General features: G+C 29.5%; 12 protein-coding genes across 12 annotated transcripts in view; 7 read left to right on the forward strand and 5 right to left on the reverse strand.

Moving 5' to 3' along the window:
• cand_035520 (uncharacterized protein) overlaps positions 1-1,304 on the forward strand; it is a gene marked incomplete at both ends in the record, with an annotated part of 3,117 nt that extends 1,813 nt beyond the window's left edge. Inside the window, one exon of the mRNA XM_067213778.1 lies at positions 35-1,304. Within this exon, the coding sequence (XP_067069971.1) occupies positions 35-1,304 (1,270 nt within the window). The remainder of the gene's footprint in view (positions 1-34) is intronic.
• Positions 1,305-1,717: 413 nt separating this feature from the next.
• cand_035530 (FHA domain-containing protein) lies at positions 1,718-3,562 on the reverse strand (the record flags this gene model as incomplete). The annotated part of the gene is made up of 1 exon (XM_067213779.1): positions 1,718-3,562. One exon carries the CDS (start codon positions 3,560-3,562, stop codon positions 1,718-1,720), a length of 1,845 nt encoding a protein of 614 aa, XP_067069972.1.
• Positions 3,563-3,965: 403 nt separating this feature from the next.
• On the forward strand, positions 3,966-4,955 carry cand_035540 (glycosyl transferase; the record flags this gene model as incomplete). Its single annotated transcript, XM_067213780.1, has 5 exons — positions 3,966-4,075; positions 4,148-4,247; positions 4,311-4,344; positions 4,408-4,626; positions 4,684-4,955. The coding sequence occupies 5 exons, from the start codon at positions 3,966-3,968 to the stop codon at positions 4,953-4,955; spliced, it is 735 nt and encodes a 244-aa protein (XP_067069973.1).
• A 27-nt stretch (positions 4,956-4,982) lies between these two features.
• On the reverse strand, positions 4,983-6,929 carry cand_035550 (uncharacterized protein; the record flags this gene model as incomplete). The annotated part of the gene is made up of 2 exons (XM_067213781.1): positions 4,983-5,546; positions 5,712-6,929. The coding sequence occupies 2 exons, from the start codon at positions 6,927-6,929 to the stop codon at positions 4,983-4,985; spliced, it is 1,782 nt and encodes a 593-aa protein (XP_067069974.1).
• Positions 6,930-7,458: 529 nt separating this feature from the next.
• cand_035560 (AAA family protein) lies at positions 7,459-9,501 on the reverse strand (the record flags this gene model as incomplete). Its single annotated transcript, XM_067213782.1, has 1 exon — positions 7,459-9,501. The coding sequence occupies one exon, from the start codon at positions 9,499-9,501 to the stop codon at positions 7,459-7,461; it is 2,043 nt and encodes a 680-aa protein (XP_067069975.1).
• Positions 9,502-9,726: 225 nt separating this feature from the next.
• Positions 9,727-11,646, forward strand: cand_035570 (RIO1 family protein; the record flags this gene model as incomplete). Its single annotated transcript, XM_067213783.1, has 1 exon — positions 9,727-11,646. The coding sequence occupies one exon, from the start codon at positions 9,727-9,729 to the stop codon at positions 11,644-11,646; it is 1,920 nt and encodes a 639-aa protein (XP_067069976.1).
• Positions 11,647-13,637: 1,991 nt separating this feature from the next.
• cand_035580 (uncharacterized protein) lies at positions 13,638-16,638 on the forward strand (the record flags this gene model as incomplete). The annotated part of the gene is made up of 2 exons (XM_067213784.1): positions 13,638-15,870; positions 15,935-16,638. 2 exons carry the CDS (start codon positions 13,638-13,640, stop codon positions 16,636-16,638), a joined length of 2,937 nt encoding a protein of 978 aa, XP_067069977.1.
• Positions 16,639-16,676: 38 nt separating this feature from the next.
• Positions 16,677-18,896, forward strand: cand_035590 (uncharacterized protein; the record flags this gene model as incomplete). Its single annotated transcript, XM_067213785.1, has 1 exon — positions 16,677-18,896. One exon carries the CDS (start codon positions 16,677-16,679, stop codon positions 18,894-18,896), a length of 2,220 nt encoding a protein of 739 aa, XP_067069978.1.
• An 838-nt stretch (positions 18,897-19,734) lies between these two features.
• On the forward strand, positions 19,735-20,097 carry cand_035600 (PH domain-containing protein; the record flags this gene model as incomplete). The annotated part of the gene is made up of 1 exon (XM_067213786.1): positions 19,735-20,097. The coding sequence occupies one exon, from the start codon at positions 19,735-19,737 to the stop codon at positions 20,095-20,097; it is 363 nt and encodes a 120-aa protein (XP_067069979.1).
• Positions 20,098-20,663: 566 nt separating this feature from the next.
• cand_035610 (enolase protein) lies at positions 20,664-22,001 on the forward strand (the record flags this gene model as incomplete). The annotated part of the gene is made up of 1 exon (XM_067213787.1): positions 20,664-22,001. One exon carries the CDS (start codon positions 20,664-20,666, stop codon positions 21,999-22,001), a length of 1,338 nt encoding a protein of 445 aa, XP_067069980.1.
• A 339-nt stretch (positions 22,002-22,340) lies between these two features.
• On the reverse strand, positions 22,341-23,165 carry cand_035620 (uncharacterized protein; the record flags this gene model as incomplete). Its single annotated transcript, XM_067213788.1, has 1 exon — positions 22,341-23,165. One exon carries the CDS (start codon positions 23,163-23,165, stop codon positions 22,341-22,343), a length of 825 nt encoding a protein of 274 aa, XP_067069981.1.
• Positions 23,166-23,351: 186 nt separating this feature from the next.
• cand_035630 (uncharacterized protein) lies at positions 23,352-23,855 on the reverse strand (the record flags this gene model as incomplete). Its single annotated transcript, XM_067213789.1, has 1 exon — positions 23,352-23,855. One exon carries the CDS (start codon positions 23,853-23,855, stop codon positions 23,352-23,354), a length of 504 nt encoding a protein of 167 aa, XP_067069982.1.
• Between the last annotated feature and the right edge of the window lie 160 nt (positions 23,856-24,015).

Consider the following 24,015-nt stretch of genomic DNA (forward strand, 5'->3'; position numbering starts at 1 on the left):
GTCCTGGAAATTCTATATCACCCAAAAATATTAGTCCTGGAACTTCTACATCACCCAAAAATATTAGTCCTGAAACTTCTACATCACCTAAAAATATTAGTCCTGGAAATTCTACATCACCCAAAAATATTAGTCCTGGGAATTCTACATCACCTAAAAATATTAGTCCTGGAAATTCTACATCACCTAAAAATATTAGTCCTGGAACTTCTACATCACCTAAAAATATTAGTCCTGAAACTTCTACATCACCTAAAAATATTAGTCCTGGAACTTCTACATCACCTAAAAATATTAGTTCTGGAAATTCTACATCACCTAAAAATATTAGTCCTGGAACTTCTACATCACCCAAAAATATTAGTCCTGGAACTTCTACATCACCTAAAAATACCAATCCCATAAATCCTGTATCATCCGAATACGTTAGCATTACAAGCCCTAATTCGCCTGAATATATCACTATTACAAGCCCTGGATTCCCTAGAAATAATAATTCTATAGACTATAATTTATCAACAGAAATTCTCAGTCCTCACAGTTTTAGATCTCCTATAGATTTTAATAAAAGTTCTAAAGATTTCAAAAATCTTAAAAGTATAGAATCAAGATTTAAAGATCTTGTTTCATTTGAAGATATAGGGGAGAATCCTAAAGTCTTGGAATTTGAAGTTTCACCTAAACTCCAAGAAGAGTCAGATATAAAAGCTACTTATTTTGAGGTCTACTCAGCATCTAGTGGAGTAAATTCTGTAGATATTCCAATATATTCACATTCACTATATAATCCTAATAGGACAACCACAAGCCCTGTTAAATACCCATATAATTTATCTATTGAAGATCTTCCAGCTCAATCCCCTAAAGTATCTGAGTTTACTGAACAAATGACACCTTTAAACCTTACAAGCATAGATCTGATTAGTTCACCAGTATATAAAACGAAGGATATGTCGTCATCAGTTCAATTACCATTATTGGATATCGTTAGAATCCATTCCCCTATTAAAGAGAGACTAGATTTGCCAGAAATGGAACTTCAGACAACTGACTCTGTACTAGCACTAGTTGGATCAATTGAAACACCTGTTAGTCCAAAAACTCAACCTACAGTTTCAGATGGCAGAATTGCAGAATTTAACATAAAAGAACCTGTAGAAATACAATCTACCACTAACAATACTGAAACTAAAGGCTTGCACTCCAATTCTTCTAGAGTTATTCAGGATATACTAAATGAGATAACTGAAATTCAATCATCTATTACCCTCAAAGATCTGAATATCTTAGCTACTTCTAATTGAGATGGAAATGCATAAATTATTAAGTCAATTTTTTAATAATTTGGAAATACTAAATACTAATAAGCCGACTAGATTTATACAAATTTAACTACTTGATAGAGATAAATGTAGTTATAAATATTTTGCACCTAAGTAGTAATTTAATATTACTAATCTTCAGATTTTTATACATTACTAAAACTACATGTACAAGGTAGCTCTTAAATTTATTTCAATTTCCAGTTAGATTTTAATATTAGAAAGTCATAGTTCTAAATATTTGTGATTTAATAGCTTTAGATAGACCAATGTAACTTTTTATTCATCAAAAAAGTAAAGATAATGATGTAAAGACTCAGATAAAATATAAGGAATATACTACACTTTAATCCCATATTGCTGAATTTGGAAACTCTAGCTCCTTTTATAAGGATCTACGCTAAGTTTGTGGGCACAAGTTCACTAATTGATTTTATATCTTTATTAGAGTTAGAAGCCGTTAAAGAATCTTCATTTGAGCTAAGAGTCTTGTTAGAAGTTTGATTATTCACAAACGGTAAATTCTCATTATTATTGTCATTGTAATCAAAACCCCATGATGATTTGCTTAGTAATTGATCTTCCAAGGTGCTGACACTAGATATGAATTTATCAATTGATCCAGAAGAACTTATTAAATTAACACTTTTTTCTACTTCATCAAAACCTATGCCATTAACTACATCGATATTTGAATCTTGTACACTTCTATTCGTTCTAGGAAAACTACAAGAATCCCTATAATCTTGATTTACTTTTCCCCTACTATTTGAAGTCTGATAAGATGAGAAATCACAATTACTTCTAACAGAAGTCATTGGAGAGGCTTTCATCTTGTGAGGTCGTTCTGTTTGTGCACCAGACAAATAAAATTGCTTTTCAATAGGACGTTTTGAGTTCCTCCATGGTGTAGAAATAAAAAAAGTATGATCAAATACTCTATTAGATGAAGATAATGGAACTAGACCAAATGTATTTGTTATCTGATGCAAATCTTTCAACGAATGTAAAATTGAGAGGCACTTCTTTTGAGTTAAACTAGACATTGATTTTAGAGCTATATTTTGTTGATTTAGTTTTTCTCTCGTTACTGACAACTCTTGTTTTGTTAATGATAATTCTTCATTCAACTTTGTAAAATTTTGTTCCATAGTCTCTACAGTAAGACATACTACTCTATGTTTCTCACTTAATTCCTCCAATTCATGTTCTGCATCTATACATCTCTGTTGCATTTGATGCACCTTTTGCATCAAATTTTTATTATATTGTCTCAATTGTTGTTCCTCGTATTCCCTCTTTCCAATTGTTTCGTTCAAGCAATTAACTTCTTCTAATCTTGAAGCTAGTTCATATCTTAAATTTCTTTCAGTATTTTCTTTACTCTCAATTACTGCCTCCAATGTTGCGATTTTTTCAACTAATTTTTCAACTGATTGTCTGTGATAATTTAGTGTTAAGGATGTTGATTCATCTCTTATTTTCACCTCTTCATAATCACCATTCACAAAGTTCGAGTTACTATTGCTAGTTACTACTCTAGAATTAGATGTAAACACATCTTGGGACACTTGGCTATCAAATAACTGTGCTATATTATCCACATTTATACTATACCTTCCATTCAACTTCTCAATTTCACCAGTATAATTAGAAATATTTTCCCTAGACATGAAATTTGACTGATTTTGAGAATGAGCCATTGAATCTGATAAGTCTATATTATTCTGTACAATACCACCTATTATATGCTGTTCTTTTGATTCCTTTAAATAATTATCATTTAAATTTTGTGAATACTCTTGAGACTCAGCTGGTTGCTCACAAATATTACTTGCTGATTCCTTCTCAGTTTCATCAGGACTAATCTGTGAGTAAACTAATTTAAAAACTGCATGAAATACAACATTGTCATCAATGACTTTTGGCCTAGTTAATGAAATTGTATCACCACTTTTCACAGTAACTGGTGATGACTTCGCTATTCTTTTACCATTAACGAACGTCCCATTAGTGCTTGTATCAGTTAATACGAGACATTCTACACTATCCCCAACTTGAACTACACAATGGTGGCCACTAATAGACTGATCTTTTAATCTTAGAGAACAATCACTTTTCCTTCCAAAGATGTATTTTAAAGATGATAACTCTTCATTACCAAATGTAATTGGAAGTTTCAGTGATTCCTTAAGAGAAGGATCACAACAAGGAGCAACTGGTTTTAACCACCAAAACATTACAACGTAAGAAAGGTAGAAAATATGTCAATTAACCGGTACTATAGTAATTTTAGAACGTTTCCTTTGTATAAAAGTGTAAAAGTTCCCAACTACCCCACAAAAGGGTGCATGTCTTATAAAATGGGGAAATAGTGCGCTATCTGTAAACATGACCTAATAAAAAATACTAAGAAAGGAATCGCCCGATTTTCTATCATAAATCCTACAAAAATTACCTTTTATATTTGAAATTAAAGCTAATTTTTTTTATGTATTTATGATAATTTAAATGCTTATAAGACTAAAAGGTACGACTTAGTACCGATATAGTAGGTATCTGATTTCCCTAATACCGGTACAAACCAATATGGCGCTAAAAGTGACTCCAACTTGGAAATAATGGCTATTGTATTTTACAATAATGGAAAAGGAAAAACACAAAGTTGACTATACTGTCATTATTCCTACTTACAATGAGAGGCAGAATGTAGGGATTTTAGTAAAACTACTTTTTGAGTCTTTTTCTGAATTGTTAGTTTAATAGTTTTTAATTCCTAATATACAGCTCTACTGTCATATATTTAAACTTTAAAATTTTTATAGGAGGACAACTTGGGAGTTGATTATTGTTGATGATTCAAGTCCTGATGGTACTGCTGATGCTGTGCAGCAACTCCAAGAGTATTATAAAGAAGTTCAAATGGTATGTGATACAGTGTTTAGAATAAATTGATAGCAAATGATAAAAATAGCCTACTATTTCTAGAAACTAATATCTCGTGAAGGAAAACTTGGATTAGGTAAGTGATTTTATTCTAATATATATTTAGATTATATTATATTTATTATTTCAATATTTTAAGGATCTGCCTATATAGAAGGTTTCAAGCATTCAAATGGTGAATTTATAATATTGATGGATTGTGATCTATCACATCACCCTAAATATATACCTCAGTTAATAGCAAAGCAAAACCAAGGAGATTTTGATATTGTATCTGGATCTCGCTATATACATGGTGGTGGGATTTCAGGATGGCCTTGGTACAGAGTTCTTATAAGCTATGGGGCAAACATGCTAGGTAATACTGTAAGACCACTAGAGATATGTAAACATACTTATTTCTAATATTTTTCAGGTAGAATTTTACTACAGCCAAAAGCTACAGATTTGACAGGATCATTTAGATTATACAGAAGACATGTATTCAAAAGAATATTGGAGTACAACATGATGAGCAAAGGATATGCTTTTCAGATGGAAATTATTGTGCTAGCAACTAGGCTAGGCTACTCGGTAGCTGATGTTCCCATATTATTTGTTAACAGACTTTATGGAACATCCAAACTTGGAAAAAATGAAATTTGGGGTTATATAAAGGGCTTAGTAAAACTGTTTTGGACTTTTTAAAGTGGTATTTTAAAAAAAAAGTTTATATCAAGATGCAAGTACATAACCCATTATCTTTATATAATTTAAAAAGGAAATGTCAACATTATCTTGATTTTCCTGAATAAATATAGTTAAATGTTTAACTCTATAAAACTTCGATCCTGGAAGAATTTTCATTTGACAATTCTCAGTATCATCCTGTTTAAAGTTAATAGTAAAACAAGGTTTCATATCCTCAATTTCACTAAAGTCACTTAATGGTGAATTTACATACAATTTGACAAGTTTCGGTGAACTACATATAACTTGTCCCTGATTGCTCTGCTTGAAAGCTTTTATCCCAAATTGAGTAATGGATACCACTTCTTCGAAACTTAGCTTAATCATCATCTGTTCATCTACATCACTGCATATTGGATTTAAATTATTCTCCATATTAAGGATATGCTTTAATTCTCCTTTACAATTAAGTAAAAAACTTTCTCTCACATTTACACAGTAATCAAGATCTATTTCTGATGGATTAGCTCTCTCACTTTTCTGCTTATTTAGAGAATGTAATTGCATATATCTGGTATTAATTGCCTCACTGTCAATATTCATAACTTTCTAAACAATTCTCGAACTGTGGGCCAATTAAATCACATCTACTTTAGTAAAATTTCTTATATCCTCAATTTAAAGGACCCGCCTCAAGTCTGAGAGACTTGAGAATATTTATAATATAGCCTCTTGGTGACCATTAGCTAATTTCCTGATTCTTACACTACTTACCTCAGAATATTTATTAGATTCTTCTTGTTCAGTTTGCATACTATTTGACTTATTTGGCTTATTTTTACAGTGTGAATTACTACAATCAGTAGTTTGTTTATTTATAGCGACTGTTGGGATTTCTTTTTCACTTTGAATATCTTCAAGTTCTGTAATAATAATTCCAGGACCATGTATTTGGTGCTCTACTGTTATTTGTTCACTATTGTGCCAATTAAGATCTCTTGAAAATCTGTTTGATAGCAATGACTTCGAAGTATGAGACATTCTTTTAGTAGGAATTTCAGTATTAACTGAATGAGCACTAATATCTGCCAATCCTTTGAACATTTCTAATGAACTAGAAGCTTCTCCTATAGCTGTAGAACATATTCCCCTATTATACCATAACTTAAATTGCCAAGCAGCTGTAGGAGGGATATTTGAGTTCCCATTTATACATGTACACTGTTGGACAATCAATCCATCTTTAATAGGTGGATAATTGAGATCTAAGCATCCCTGTGGGCAAGCACCATTTCGAATATTACAAAGCCTCATCATATATTCACTACAAACTTCATTATTTGTCTGAAGAGGTAAAGGACCTGGTGGCGGAACATTAGGATTAACAATACCTACACACAAATTATTTTCACAACAATTATACCCATTTGGACACTGAGAACAGGGCCTCTGTGGCAGACTTGGATTAATTGAAAAATTAGGATATGGTATAAATCCAACATTTCCAAAATCATAATGGCATATTACATAAGTTTTCCATGATCCTGGGCACTGAACAACTACTGCACAGCCTACAGTACTCGTTGGAGCCCTAACAACTTGAGTCCAATGACCCACAGGATATCCACTATTCGGTTGCCCTGTGCTCCAGTTAAAATTCTCTCTTTCTTCCCACCAGCTTTTAACTACACTTGAGGGATCCCATGAAGGATCTTGAGATACATCTATTGTAGTTGCATATAAATTTTCACCAGGACTAGCTCTATAAGGCCACTGTTCAGGAGAATGTTGAAATTGCCCATTCATACACTTCATCCCCCAGTTAGCTGCATAACCTTCCAGTGAGTAATCATAAGCTAACTTCAGCATAAAAGTAGCTGAAACTGCTTCTTGTGATCTGAGATTGTTGTGAGCTTTAAGAAGTTTGAGCCGAAATTCATTTGTCATTATATTCCTTTGAGCTAAGATATTTTCTGGAAGTACCGAAATCATTAAAATTAATGAGATTAAAATACTGCACATTTCTTGAAATCCCCAGTACTCTATTTTTTCATTAAGACTTAGAATCAAAAACTAAAAAGAAAACTATACAATCTAACTTTTGGGTGTACAATATCGCATTTGTGGGCCCACGTATACAGACAGTCTCCTGCATGCACTGCATGCAAGTTTGCTGTCCTGTCGCTCTATTTTAATATTTCCTATAAGTTAATGTTCTAAATACTTATTGGCTATGATACAACTAATATGACTCAATATAGTCCATATTATACTATGGGGTTACAAAAAATTACCAAAAAATACCCAACATCGAAGTAAAATTATTAAAATTGACATAATTGCCACTTAATGAACATTTAAAGTTCTTTGAACCACCAAAATTAAACTATTAATATTATTTTAATCAAGGTTTTTAATCATTGAAAAAATTAATAACAGGTTTCTTAGAATAGAGATAGTCAAATCCTGCAAAATATAATATATAACCATTATATAATTGACAATTTAAGTCTTAATTATTCTAACTTCTTTTTCTTGCATTATGAAGGTGTTCAAAAAATTGGACTTGTTCGTGGTTAACTGAAGGTGACATATTTTTAACCACAGAAAGTAATAAATCTTGGGTTACGATACCTTCTAAGCTACTTTTCTGCATATCAATATCTTCCTTATTTGCCTCAAAAATAATATTGCTTTCTAATCTTAATTTATCCAAAGCCAACAGTGTAGCCTCACGCACTAGTTGATTCAAATCAGCTCCTGAAAAACCAATAGTTTTTGTTGCAATAGCTGCTAGGTCTACATTATTAGCTAAAGGAGTTTTCCTCGTAATTCGTTCTAGTATATCTTTTCTACCATATTCACTAGGTAAGGAAACATATATTATTCTATCAAGACGACCAGGTCTCATAATTGCAGGATCAATAATATCAGGCCTATTAGTAGCAGCCACAATAAAAACCTTTTTTCTTTCGCCCACACCATCCATTTCTGTTAAAAGCTGATTTACTACTCTCTCTGAGGCTCCATTTCCTTCACTACTTCTAGTAGCACATAAAGAATCCAATTCATCAAAAAAGATAATACATGGTGCTGAGGAGCGAGCTCTTTCAAAGACAGTCCTTACAGCTCTCTCTGATTCTCCAACATACTTATTCAGAAGTTCAGGCCCTCTAATACTGATAAAATTTGCATTACTTTCACGAGCAATTGCTTTAGCTAGTAGAGTTTTACCACATCCTGGTGGACCATACAATAAAATACCAGAAGGTGTATCTAATCCCAGGCTATCATAAATATGGGCATGCTTTATAGGAGCTATAATTCTTAGCTCTAAATCTTTCCGAAGCTCATCCAAAGCTCCGACATCATCCCAACTTGTATCTGGTATCATAGTAAAACCTTCACGACGTGAACTTGGAGTTACGTGTTTTAAAGCCTCCAGTAAATCCTCCTCCAGTACTTGGGAGTAATACTCCCTATTAAGACCTAAATTTATATCTAAGTTTTCAATATATTGTTCCTTATTATTAATATCATTTGAGTTACTTTTATATCCTTCTATATCCTCTTGTATTAAAATTTTAGAGGCTGCTAGTAATTTATATTGAACTTCAGGGTCAAATTTATCTATAGGTATAATCACATTATGATTATTTGAATCCTCTGAGCACATCTTGTTGACTCGTATTAATGCAGCTTCATTAACAAGAGTTTTCAAGTCTGCTCCTACAAATCCAGGAGTAATCCTAGCAATTTTATTCCAGCTGATATTTTTATCCATATTTATATCTCTACATAAAACCTGAAGAATGTGCTTTCTAGATATTTCATCTGGTATTGGCATAGATATTTCACGGTCTATCCGACCATTTCTTCTTATCATTGGATCTATTGCATCTGGACGGCTTGTAGTACCTATTACAATTACAAATTTACCTACAATTCTATCAAGGCAATTAGCAAACTGAGCTACTATTCTCCTTTCCATATCCCTTCCATTTCCTTCTCTCTTTGGAGATATTATATCTATTTCATCAATTAAAACGAAACATGGAGCATTTTCTACAGCATTATCAAACAATCTCCTCAATGTTGCCTCTGATGATCCCGACATTCCACTAATTAAAGATGGACCCGATATTCGAAAAAATGGTAAACCAACTTCGCCTGCTATACAAAGTGAAAGGTGTGTCTTCCCAGTTCCAGGAGGACCTTGTAATAGTATACCGCAGGGAGCACTAACACCTATACGCTTATAAAGTTCTGGTTTTTTTATTGGGCGTATTATGAATTCTTCAATATCCTTCTTGATATGATCAATACCACCAATATCACTCAATCGAGCACTAGGAGCCTCTTCTGGACTAATTGATCTTCCTAATAATCCATAATTATCATCCATACCTGCAAATTCCTCATTTAATACTTTTCTTATACTCTTCCTTATCTTTTTCCGATTTTCTTGAGTAGAGACCTCGCTATCCATACTACCAGACTGCTTACACTCATCATTTTTTGTATAAAGCTTAGTTAGACGGTTATTTAATATATTTCTTGTCATATCAAAATAGTTATAGATACCCTTAGCTCCTTACCTTTGTACTTCTCTACTTTGAATCTCAAAAATCAAAATTTACCATTATATATAGCGCTATAAAAAGGCGGTTATATATAATACCCATTATTTTTAGGGTTCTATTCTGACATCTAGTCATATATTATATTACCATTATCTCATAAAGTATCAATTAAACTAAGTTTTGAAGTCTAATGCGATATATATAAAATGAATAAATCTATAAGTAAGAGTTTGGCATATGATGTTATACCCAGTGAGATATGTAAAATGAACCAAAATGTTCAAAATGAAGCCAAAGCCAGTGATGAGAAGGGTCAAAAACATCGTCCTAGGGGATTAACGAGAGATACAAGAGCTACCATTATGCAAGTTTTGGATGCAAGGACTTTAAATATACTAAAAAAGCTTCAAAATCGTGGCATTTATTCAAAATTATATGGGACGATAAGCACAGGGAAAGAGGCTAACGTTTATAAAGCAACCAGTACATTGGAGGATATATTGAATTATGGTAAGTATCTAGAGGATAGAAACCATTTAACTTATAATGAATATGAGCTCCTTGAAAAATTAAAAGAATTTAATCTTACTCACGTAGATAGAGCAATAAAAGTTTTTAAAACATCCGTTCTTAGCTTTAAGGATAGATCAAAATATATAGAGGGTGAGTTTAGATTTAGAAGGGGTTACTCCAAATCAAAGAATCCTCGAAAGATGGTGACACAATGGTGTGAAAAGGAATTTAGGAACTTGAGAAGGATACTTGTTTCTGGAATAAGATGCCCAATTCCAATTGAAGTTGGAAAACATATTCTTGTAATGTCCCTAATTGGGGATATTACTCAAACTAAAGATATTGTAGACGAGTCTGAATTTGCAAATGGTAATTATATTTCCACCTTTACAAAAGTTGTAGCTCCACGATTAAAGGATGCTCCGCTAGATATAGGAGAAAGAGAATGGATTCGATTATATGTTGAAATGATTGGAATTATATTTATTATGTTTACAGAGTGCCATTTAATTCATGGAGATATGTCTGAGTATAATATCTTGTATTACAAAGGCCACTTATACGTTATAGATGTATCACAATCTATGGAACATGATCATCCTTTAGGATTAGAATTCCTAAAAAGAGATTGTATAAATGTAACAGAATTTTTCAGTAAAGTTTTTCAAAGTAAGAAATTTACTAATACCTGCACATATTCAGAGTACAATATTAAAACAGAAGGAAATAACATAGCTTTAGAACTATCTCAATGCCTTTTTTTGACAAATTTTAGTGCAACTTCACTATTATTAACACCACTTGAACTTTACAATATTATTTTAAGTGGTAAAATTCAAGATCTTGCTATTATTTCAGAAATTCCAGAAGATCTTAAAGATATTGATAAGATAATTCTAGATATACTTGAAGTGAAAGATAATCAATTTATCTGGCCATACAACGATCTGATGGAACGTCAACTCTCACTATATACTTCTTTTCAGCCATATCAAGAGAGCTCTATTTTGGATAAAGCTAATAATGTACAAAAAACATACTTATTACTCCTTAGATATTTAGTTACACGCTGCTTTAATCAAAGAAATTCTATAGAAACTAATTTAAGCAACTTGCATCTAGAAAGTCAAGAAACTGAATATGAAAAAAGTGTATTTTTAGAGACCTGGATTCCATATAATTTAAGCCAAATAAATGATAGGAAAACTTTAGAAAAAGAACTTGATAGAAAAGAACGTGGAGAAGATCTTTTATATGGACACTTACTACCCAATCCTAAGGATTCTACATCTCAGTCTTCTGAATACTCGGAGTGTTTCAGTAATTCAGATGAATCTGATACTTCAGAAATATCTAGTTTATCAAATTTAAGTAAGTTATCTGAGAGATTCCTTGATAGGGATTCTTCAGAAAATGGTAGTTCAAGTAATTTACAAGGAGACCTAAAGCATCAAGCAAAGTTTGACGGATGTATACCTACTGGAATGTCACGGAAGGAATGGAAACAGAGAGTAAAGGAAGAAAATCGCCTGAAACGAATTAATAAAGTTCCTAAGTATATTAAACAGAAAAAGAAAAAGCAAAGGAAGAAGACACAACAAAAAAAGAAATAAAATTTTAAAAAGTTGTCAATAATGAACAATTAAATTATCTCATATTGCAGATACTTTATATATTTACTTTCAGATATATTTAGATTATAATTTATTCTTCTAAACATATAATAAAAAAAAATTTGTTCATTTGAATAGATAATACTTGAAATTTACTAAATTATTTATATTGCTTCTTCTCTAACTTACTTAAGATTTCATAAATTATTAGATTATCATCTTAAATTGAAACTGAAGACAAATATTTTCTTATCAATATAAATAACAGTTTTAATCAATATAATACTGACATTAATACTATATGTTTCATAATCCTACTTTTACTCATCCATTGAATTATAAAACTGAAATCCGTTTTTTTCATTTTATGCAAGTAGCTAGTATATATATATATAAGTTCTATATAAAACTTTCAAAACAAATGATATTATATATTTGTCAAGTTTACAACTATAAATCTACCTTACTCCGCGGTTGATTGTATTGAAAATTCTTCTATGAAGAGATATTTTATTATCATAAATTAGCAATTATAAAGTGTCTCATTGTATATCTATTATCTTCACTAATTATATTCACTTTCTATTCTTTTATAATAAAGTCATAAATCCATATTATTTGGAAAGCACTTCTATTTTTGTTTTTCTTACTACTAAATCAAACCATAAGCTTTTTTTAAAGATTTGGAACACTTCAAACTTATATAATACACAATTTTCATTTATATAAGTTTAGATATAAATAAAAAAATCTTAAATCTCTTTTTCTATATACACGAGATAAAATAAAAACATTATTCATGCATGCGAGACAAGACAAAATAAGAAGTATTATTGCATGTATACGAGACGAGACAAGATAATATTGTGAAATCCAAGTAAAAACTAGAATTGTGAAAAAATCCCCAATCTTAATTATCATTTAATCTAGTTCCCTTATAGATCATATTAATATTATCTTAATTCGAAATATATTACAAATCATAACATATACTAAATTAAATGTATTTTTTACTTCTAAATATTTGGTAATTTCTATTTTTTGTAAAGTTCATAAGTATATGCTATTATTTTTCTTATTTTTCTTTTACAAAAAATCTATTATAAGTAATATACAACTCTATACCTTTGATATTTATAGTCAACCTAAATATTTTATATAAAAATATAAATTATTTATATTGTATTGTAAATATTATACAAGTTTATATTTTATATTACTTCAGTCACAATATTACTGGTATTATCATTATCATCATCTAGATACACTTCAATTGTCATATTAATAATATATTTTATGACTTTTATATATTATATTAATTCTTCAAGACAATATAATAATATTAAAGTATAAAACCATAATTTTATCTCTGAACAAAATTGAGCGCTTTGTTCTATTTAATATTAAGTTCTACGAGCTATGGCGCTCGTTGAATAGTACTGGCTATATAACAAGTGTATAACAAACCATGTACCTAAAACTACCCCCTACTCAAGCATAGGTAATAAATCAGTGAATATATATCTTTAAGCGCCAAAAATTAAGATTATTTCCAAGAAAACCCTATATAATATAAATATTAACTTTTTTTTTTTTTTTTTTTAATAATAGTATAATATTATTTACCCTATATTAATATACCATATTCAGGATATATTCGTGAACGAATTTCTTAGGGAATAGAAGGCCTCAGTATATAGCCTTACAATTGAATTTCCTGGGACCAGACATCACGATATATTGAACTAATTGACAAATAGCTAGTTATGTTCTATAAGAAGCTATCTGTTTAGTAAACGAGGTCCTTAAGGCTGCCTTCTTAGATTATTATAAAGTAATCAAACTTCAGTTAAACTGTGGGATAACATAGAAGGTGTTTGAGTCAAAACTTCGTAACATTCAAACTACAAACAATTTTGACCTTTGAACTTGAAAATAGGAGTCTTTATAGTTAACTAGTTTTTTGAATATATACATTTACATGTGGTAATATGGAAATAACACCACAAGTATGGATAATATGTACCCACCCAGACCCTAATTGTACTACACAAGTTACTTTAGATATAAGAGAACTATTTGGTAATAGAACTTATAAAAAGTGCAGAATATACGCATCAATATGTGTAGATGACAATTTGATAGAGGCTGCTTTAGATTCTAGCAATACAAAGGCATTAACAAACATAGGACTATCTCCTGAGTTATGGAAACTAGTAATAGGTAAATATCTAGAAATAAATAGTGGTGGAGAATATACACTGGTATTTGAGGCACAAAGTATTAATACCCGATTTTTAAAGCTTACAATCAATGATAGGAGATATCATATAGTTAAGGTTCATATGGAACAAGAAGATCTTTATAACCTTTATGTTTGTAAGCATCTATATAATATACAAAAGACTTTAAATAATCTACTTGAAGACATACCCATTATTGGTACTCCTGGAAGAGTAAACTGCTTTGGAAATAATACATTTGGACTTTGGGGTTGTTCTGATTCTTTAGAATACTCATTTGGATGGCTTGCAGGTTGCAGTTTAGTTGGTAAAGGTTTTGTCTTTGGTATATCTCATGAAGGTTATTTATTGGATATCTCGGGTACAATATGTTTATCTAGAGTGTTAAGTAATATATTTGACTTAATTTACTATTCTCACAAAGGTCCCAGTGAAGTGAGATTTGGTTTTTTAGGAATAAAAAGAATTGACGCTATGAACTTTATGGAGAATATTAATATAAATAGAGTTTTATTGGGGAATATTGTTGAGATATCAGAGAATATTACTATAGAATCTGTGAATAGGATGATACATGATAAAAAACCAAATATAATTGTTTGGAATGCTATAGAACCTCTTAGATTTGAAGGTAATATTGATCATTGCGCTGAAGAGTTCAAGAAATTTGTTTATGGAGGAGGAGTTCTTATAGTAGCTATGTGCCCATGGGGTTGGGAGCAATTATCTGATCTTATTATATCAAACTCCCTTGCTAATGCAGTAATTTCAGAATTTGGGTTGATGTTTTCATCAAGATACCTTTCATATGAATCAGGAAGTGATAAAATTACTATATCATTAAGTAGTGATAAAACACATTACCTTAATACTTATAGAAGTTGGACTCAAGCAATATTGAACCCTGATAAAATAACACGAATTGATGTTGAACATATGTCAAATGATATAAATATGTTATTATATAAGAAACATAAAACTAATGTAGAACAGGAAGTGACTAAATTGATTATGAATGTTATAGATAATTATAATTATGATCTTTTTAAAGCCCCTTTTGATACTAGTGATCCGAAAGTACTTTTATTACTTACCCTAGCTTCCTCAAGATTAAATGAGAATACATTGGGTAATTTTCATGAATATAATTTACTAAATTTAATTTCTAAAATGGATCATTGGATTGAGAAGACAATTCCATGGAATTTTGAAAATAAAATTATTTGTGAAAAATCTTATTGTTTACCTATTTTAATTTCAAATGGTTGGCAGACTCTTGGTCTCCATATTATCCCTAATAAGACCTTAGAACTTTTTTTTTTTAAAGATAAAATTGTTAATAAATATTTTAATGAAGATATGATTGTATATAATAAAAATAATTATATGACAATTAGAGTTCAAATAGGGTGTCATACCGATATTTTGCGAACAGATTCGGATTCTAGCCCTCTACAGAGACTTCCAATAATTGTTAAGTCTTATATCTGGAAAATTGATCTCAACAATCCTCGTAATAATATCTCTATAAAGTCGCCATGTGGTGGTCTACTATATTTTGAGTTAATGGATAAATGGGTTAAAGATAAATTTCAAAGTAATACACTGGGTTATGTGTATACTAACAGTAGTGAATCTTGTGAAATCGCACCTTTTTTTGTAAGTTCTAAGATCAATAAAGATATAGAATTTCCACAAGTAAATCTTGGAGAAACTGGTCAGATTTTATGTACTAGCAGTATTAATGAATGGAAGGATATCATTAATACAAAATCAGCTCCTTGGGGAGAACTTCATGGACTTAGAGTTATAATTACACTTCCTCTAAGTACTTTAAAATTTATTGAGAATCCCCAAGAAATTGTTGATTTCTGGGATAATGTTATACAAATTCAAGATGAGTTGTTAAATGAAGGATTAAAAGACAGGAAAGAACGAATCGTATGTGATATCCAGATTTCAGATGGTTATATGCATAGTGGTAAGTTGTTTACTTCTCTTTGTTACAATTATGTTATAATATTTTGAGTTTTATTTTAAAATAGGGTATCCAATTATGACACATATGGATATGTGTCAACGTCATGGTAAATTAGTGAATATCCCAGAAATAATGATAGAAGGAGATTGGGGTCTTTACCATGAAATAGGACATAATAGACAAAAAACCCAATGGACTTTTGCAGGAACTGAAGAAGTTACAGTGAATATTTTTACATTATATACCTTTAATAAACTTCATGCTTATTTAAAACCTTTTCAGATTGATTTTATCAATGATCAAAAATCTAAGGTGTTTGAATATCTTGGAAGTGTAAAAGATGGGAACTTTCCATCTGGAGAACTTTTTAATAGTATTTGGAAGGCTGATCCAGGTATTGCACTGTATACATACTTAGTTATTATTATCTATTATGGATGGAATTCAATCAAGAAAATTTTTGAGTTATATGATCAATGTGAGCTTCCAGAAACAATCCAAGATCAAGATAAGATACAAATTTGGATTTTATTACTCTCATTGACAACTAATTGTGATCTTAGACCTTACTTTAAACAATGGGATTGGGAGATTAACACTTCCTTTGTATGCAATCTCGGATCATTATTACGTGTGTTATATTCCCGCTACAAAAGTATGTGTGTAGTGCACTATAATATATCTTGTGACCTTTTCTCCAATTTTTTAGATGAGCTAAACCCGTGGCAAATAGATGTAATGGAAATATTGAAAGATCTAATGGCTTAGATAGCTGCAAGTATATAGTTCGAATTATTCTATTGAAAATGAAATCTCTTACAAAATCACTTAATAATGTAACTATAGAATCAACTTCATCCATCAAGAACAAGCCATCGAATGGTTTTACTTTGAATTCAAGAGTAATAAACTCGCAGGTATATGATGGTTTAACAGAGGATGAACAGAGTTCTTACGATCTTAATATAAAAGACAATACTACTCCAGAAAACAGCTCATTTATTAGTTCTTATGAACACCAATATTCAGATGATAGTGATTCTGATGAAGAATCCAGTATTGTAGGTTCAGATTTGAGTTCAAGCAGTCAATTTGATCAACTTAAGGATTTGAAATCTATGGACACATACTCTTGGCTAAAAAATCACGGCTTTATAACACTATCAAATAAAGTTATTAGGGATATGAATAATGGTATTACAACAAAGATATCTGATAAAGTTCTAAGTCTCTATGAGTATCATGATTCGATTGATAATATATCAAAGGATGCAATTAACAGCTTATTTATGTTAACTTTGAAAGAAGATGATATACCAGCAAATATTGAATATTTTGTTTCTAACAAAGATACATCAAAACCATTAACACCAAAAACTTTATCTATGAGCCATTTAAGTTTAACTACAGAAAAAACACCAGAGTCGAAAACTCAAGAAGATGAAGAAGAAACAATTTATAATAATCAATCTCTAGTTACAAGCAGAACTAATGAAACTTCAATTACTCATAAAACTTCATCAAATATATTTATAACTCCTAAACTTATGAATCGTTTGGATATTACTGAAGGTGGGATTTCTGGTGAAAATGCTTTAGCCTTTCAAAAATATATCCGTGATTTGCAGGATGAAGTGAAGATGAAGGATGAGAAACTTAGACTTAGAGAAATGGAAAGAGATAATGCAAGGTTAACTAGAAATCAGCTTACTAGAGCTGTTAGAGCTTCACTTCAAATTGGTCATGGTGCAGGTAGGTTACATATATTAATAATGAATATCTGTAAGAAACTTTTAGGTTATGGCATGAGAATGATCCTATATAATTCCAAACTACCTATTAGGAATAGAAATGTTTCTCTTATATCTGCAGCAGCTTCTGTTCTAGAAAATGTAGCTTTAAGACGTTTAAGAGTTTTCTTTGTACTATTATCAAGTTATAGGAATATCAAAAGTAATGATGATAGTATTAGTACATCTATTACATCTAAAGAATTGGTTGCAACTCGTCTTATTCATACTTTGAAGTTGATACTACCAGCTTTTAAGCTTGTTACAATAACTAGATATAATCATCACTCTGCAATGAAAAAGTTTTTGTATATTTGGGCGAAATGTTGTTTACTCAGAGATAATGATGATGAATCCGAATGTATTTATGTGGATATATCTGAAAGACTCCCTACTATACTTTCTCTATATAAAATTAAGACAACATCTAAATTAAAGCTTCAAAAAGGTCATCATAAAAAAATTAATAAAATTAAAAATATTGAAAATAAATCTATTTCATCTTCTTTAATACTTCAGAAAAATCTCTTTACTTCTTTTAAACCCAATTCTTATGAATCAAAAACTTTAACAGAAAAACTCACACAAATTTTATCAAAGTATTCTCTTGAACCACTTAGTTACCTTGACATGATAAGAGAGAGAGAAAAAGAACGTGAAGAAGAAGATCAAAGTCGTATTAAGGCTCTAGATCATTTATCTAACATAATAAAAACTTCTCTCATCAATGAATTTGGTTTACAAGAAGATTTACAAACTGAAATTATTAACAAAACAGAACATGTTATTCAGAGATTTAAAAGTAGATTTACAAGTTATTTCGAAAACTTAGCTTATGAATCACAAAAAATGAATATTGTTGAAGAATTAAAAAATATTTCTGAAAACAAATTTGGTCAGCCTATAGAAGTACCAAAGTGGCTAAAGAAACAACATATAAATCTTCTTGAACAATTCTATTCCAATCCATTTTATCCTGTCTTTGTAAATACTTATAATAAATTACTTCGAGATCCAAATGTTTATGATAGTTCTGGAGAATCATTAAATGCAAGTTTTGATTTTGATGAGATACCTTCCAACCATTTAGAAATAACCAAAAAATATAAAACTACAAATTTTGGAATTACATCAGAACAACACATTATAGAAGGATCAATTATACCTACTACAGAAATAGGAGTACAATCAAATTTACCAATAGATCCAAGTATAATAGAATTAAATAAATCCTAAAATGACCAAACTGAAGACACTAAGTGTATATTAAACTCTATTAATGAACCTTTAATAAATGTTTCTATTGATCTAACCAAGAATATATCTGATCAAAAACCTATAGATAATTGAACTTTAACTCATTGAAAGTAAAGAATTTAAAGATATATTTACATTTAATAAAAGTGCAGAATAAAAATTCAAATCGACTAGCTTGGAAAATATATATAATTATGAATATTCTATATCTACAATACTAAACAAAACTCTCTCTTCAACAAATAATACCTGATCAATTTCAAAGTGTATGGAGTTCTATTGAGGGTAAATCTTTATAGCTCTCACTTATACAAAAGAATAATCAAAATAGTGATTCTATATTATTTAAATATAACTAATTAAAATCAAAATCAGTTGGAAATATTGATATTTTAACTATTAGTCCTATGTTATTAAATCAATCACTATAATAATTCTTATTTTAGAATTAATACCTACACATTTTTAATAAATTAGAGAGATTTAAATTTTAATAAAAGTCTTCTCCCATTGAGATATTTAGTTAATTAAATATTAATTTACTTTTATAAGCAATTAGCTAGACTCACAAACTTGGAATATATGAACAATTAGTATTCTCTAATTTACCTCGAACTATTATCTATCTTATATTAATAAATTACTTTATTCTATATGATAGGATAACTTTAAATTCCATATTGACAATTATCTCAAAGTTGATACTACAGATCTACAACATTCCTTTATGGTACGTGATATTATTCCAGCCTTTAATTGGCGCATATAATTTTTGATGGCAGTCCTCATATTCATTCTTGTATATAAAGTAATCTTTATGATTTTAGGTGGCTCACAGGTGATAATTAGACCTGAGGATGTGGTCAAACAAGGCTGGCTATATAAACAAAGTCGATTCTTAAAAGACTGGCGTCGTAGATGGTTTATCTTAACACGTAACTATTTAGCAAGTTTCAAAGAGCAAGGAGACTTCTCATCTCCTACAGAATCTTTGAAATTATCTGAATGTTTAACAGTAAGATCTGCTGATGAAGATATTAATAGGGAAAATGCATTTAGAGTAGATACGCCACATCGTGTATTTTTCTTAATTGCCGAGAATCCACTTGAGAAAGAAGAATGGATTGGACAAATTGGGAGACAAATGATAAGACCAACAGTTTTTCAACATGACTATTAGATTTAAGAATGAAATACTTTACTACTTAATGTTTAGATTGTGATCAATATATATTTATTTAACTATTTCATATATTTAGATATATACTAATATTTAAGACATAATTCCCAAAGTAAAATTTAAGATAAAATAAGTCAATCTTAATATTAAGAATACTACTATCAATAAATACGATTTATATTCAGACCTCTCATAATTATTAATTTTGAGCTTTTATTTATTATCTTACATTATTTTAATAGACATTGTCTCCTTAAATTTGAAAGTGGATTGATCCCTTTTAGAGATAGATTTTAATTTCTAATCATCATTCTTAATAGAAGTATGAATAAAATAGATCTTAGCTATTAATGTTTAATAAATTCACAGTAGTAAGATTCTAGCCGCTTCCACGTCGCATCTCTTGCGTACAGCATGCTAAGTATTTATATCACTAATCCGAGTTTATTATATTGACTAACCTTAAATTAATTAATCGCATTAACAGTTCTAGGAATTCCTTCCAAATTTTCAGTTTTTTATTTCATTTTAAATAAGATATATTTTAATATTTTATATTATAAGATATGACAACTATTCAATCAGTTAAAGCTCGTGAGATATTAGATTCCCGTGGAAATCCAACAGTTGAAGTTGATATTATTACTGAACAAGGATTATTTAGAGCATGTTGTCCATCTGGTGCTTCAACAGGTATTTATGAAGCAAAGGAACTTAGAGATGGAGATTCTCATAGGTATCAAGGTAAAGGAGTACAAAAAGCTGTAGAAAATGTTAATAAGATTATTGCTCCAGCTTTGATTGGAAAGGATCCAACAAAACAACAAGAATTAGATGATCTTATGGTAAAGGAACTTGATGGAAGCAAAAATGAATATGGATATAACAAAGCAAAACTAGGTGCAAATGCTACAACTGCTGTGTCTTTTGCTTTAGCTAGGGCAGGAGCTGCTGCAGTAGGAATGCCATTATATCAATATATTGCACATTTAGCTGGTAATTCTACTAATCATTATACAATGCCAGTCCCATCTTTCAATGTTTTAAATGGTGGTAAACATGCAGGAAATTCCCTTGCTCCTCAAGAATTTATGATATTCCCCATTGGAGCTCCAAGTTTCAAAGAAGCTCTAAGATATGGTGCTGAAGTATATCATACATTAAAGGATGTTATTAAGAAGAAGTATGGACTCAGTGCAACAAATATTGGTGATGAAGGTGGTTTTGCACCCAATATTGCAACTCCAGAAGAAGCTTTAGATTTAATAACAGAAGCTATTAAAATAGCAGGTTATACTGGTAAAGTTAAGATATGTTTAGATCCAGCTGCATCTGAATTTTTCTGTGATGAGAAAAAATGCTATAATTTAAATTTTAAGGGTAGTGAACCAAAATATTTAACTAGTGAACAACTAACTCATATGTGGAAAGATCTTACTGAAAAATATGATATAGTTAGTATTGAGGATCCATTTGATCAAAATGATTATGATGCTTATGCAGCTTTAACTCAACAAATTGGGGGAAAAGTTCAGATTATGGGTGATGATTTATTTGTAACAAATATGACTCGTATGAAAGTGGGGAAAGATAAAGGTGCTTGTAATTGTCTACTACTAAAAGTCAATCAGATTGGAACTGTTAGTGAATCTATTGCTGCATTTAAGTTAGCTAGATCTTATGGATGGGGTATCCAAGTATCTCATAGATCTGGTGAAACTGAAGATACTTTTATTGCTGATTTGACAGTAGGACTTGGAACTGGACAACTCAAAACAGGTGCTCCTTGTAGAACTGAACGTGTAGCTAAGTACAATCAATTGATGAGAATTGAAGAGGAATTGGAAAAATCTTCAAATTATGCAGGTTCTAATTTCAGAACACCAGTTCAAGGACATAAATAAATAGCTTCAATGGATTAGCTTAATAATTATTTAGATATCTTGGAATGTACTTAATTTCCATTATCTTAACAAAAAATCTATTCAGATTTAGTATTCATAGTACAATATCTTTGTACTTGGTAATATATTGGGTTTTCCAAGTCTTGTGATCATTCTGTTGAAATTATCATTTACTTATTAGTCTAGTGTAATTTTTGTGTTTCAAATACCTTTTATTATATATTTGATATTTTCAATTTTGCTTTAATATTAAATTTAAATTATATAATTTTTTAATATATTTCATTAAGATCACATAAATTATTAATACTTATAAAAAAATCTAATTTTGTGACATATCTAAGTATTCATTACTATTAATCCCAATGATAAAACTACAGATAGATCAATACCTATATGAATACAAATAGCTTTAATTATTCCGAACTCAATAATAACATATATCAAGAGTCTTCCGACTAAAACTAATAGAATACAAGATAATATAGCAAACTTTACAGATATTATATTGCTGAATACTATATAATGATATAAAGAATACAAAATAGAAGTTATTATACTTGTAATCTCATTAAATTTCATTAAACACAATCTATTCACAGATATATATTTAAATGTTGATTCTTTGTTATTTGAAGATAATAAATTCACTTCTGAATGTATTAATTCATTTCTATAATTAAATGTTTGAATACATGATTCTATCTCATTTTGAAGAAAGGATCTCCAAAATATTTCTTCAATAAATGGATTTAATATAAGAAAATATATACAAGAAAATATTGAAAAAGCTGGAAATTCCCCTTCTTTTGAAATAATATTCTGAAATCTTAATTTTTCCTTAATATTTCTTATATTTAATATATCAAACCATAATAATGGTCCAAATGAAAATAAATAAAAAATAAATGTAGAAAATACAAAAATAAAAGAAATACATCCAATATATATACAAAGATCCATCTTCTCTAATTTCAATTTTACATATTTTTCATTAATATAAAAATTCCCCGTATATAAACATGGAAATATCATCATACATATCCAGTGCATACTATACATTGCTAACCATCCATTAGAAAATATAGACATACATAAAAAGACACATAATGTTGGTGATATACCAATTACAAGAAGTTTAGATAAATTTATGACTAAATTCATCATTCATAAAGGATTCATCCTATAATTGTAATCAAAACGACTTTGCATGGCGCTAAATTGGATAATATCGGATCTTTAAATTGTCTAAACTTCCATTTATTAAATATCTGTTATTATTAAAAACATATCATACTTAATTATAAATAATTACAATATTTTTTTTTGTTGCCATATGTTTAATCTGGATCATTTCTTCTTTTTAGATATATTAAATATATCTCCATATGAACTAGAAGTTTCTCTATAAGAACAAAGAGTACTTGTCTTTTTAGACTTCTTACGTATATTATTTCGCATTATCATATTCATTTTATAATTATCTTCCCTACTATCTTGCAAATTCTTAAGGATATTAAGACCTTCATGAATACTTTTTAATTCACTTACTTTTATTGAATCTCTTTGGATTACATTTACTTTATTACACTTATTCATATATGGATCCTCAGAAATTTTAATTATAAGAGGTTCATTGCAACTTTTACAAAATATTCTATAAATGTCAATAAGTTGATATATCCCATTTTTTTGGAATCTTTTCTTATTAGATCCTTTAAATGCTTGATATTTAGTTCCACATTCATATTTAAAATTACAGCTTGGACACCAAATATCTAATGGTATACAAAATTCTACAGGATAGTAACTTGACACTTTATATGAGCTATTAATTAATTCTTTAGATGTCATCTATAGATATCTAGAAGATTGTATTAAACTCTTATAATATTTACAAGTAAATTAAAGTTCCGGAATCTTCTATAAAGTCAATTTTTATAACTTATTAATTTCACATTACCAAGTATTATTGTATATAATATTTTAATTAACATATTATAATGTATAGGGT

Source organism: Cryptosporidium andersoni (assembly GCF_001865355.1).
Source record: "Cryptosporidium andersoni isolate 30847 chromosome Unknown contig_30, whole genome shotgun sequence".
Taxonomy (NCBI): domain Eukaryota; phylum Apicomplexa; class Conoidasida; order Eucoccidiorida; family Cryptosporidiidae; genus Cryptosporidium; species Cryptosporidium andersoni.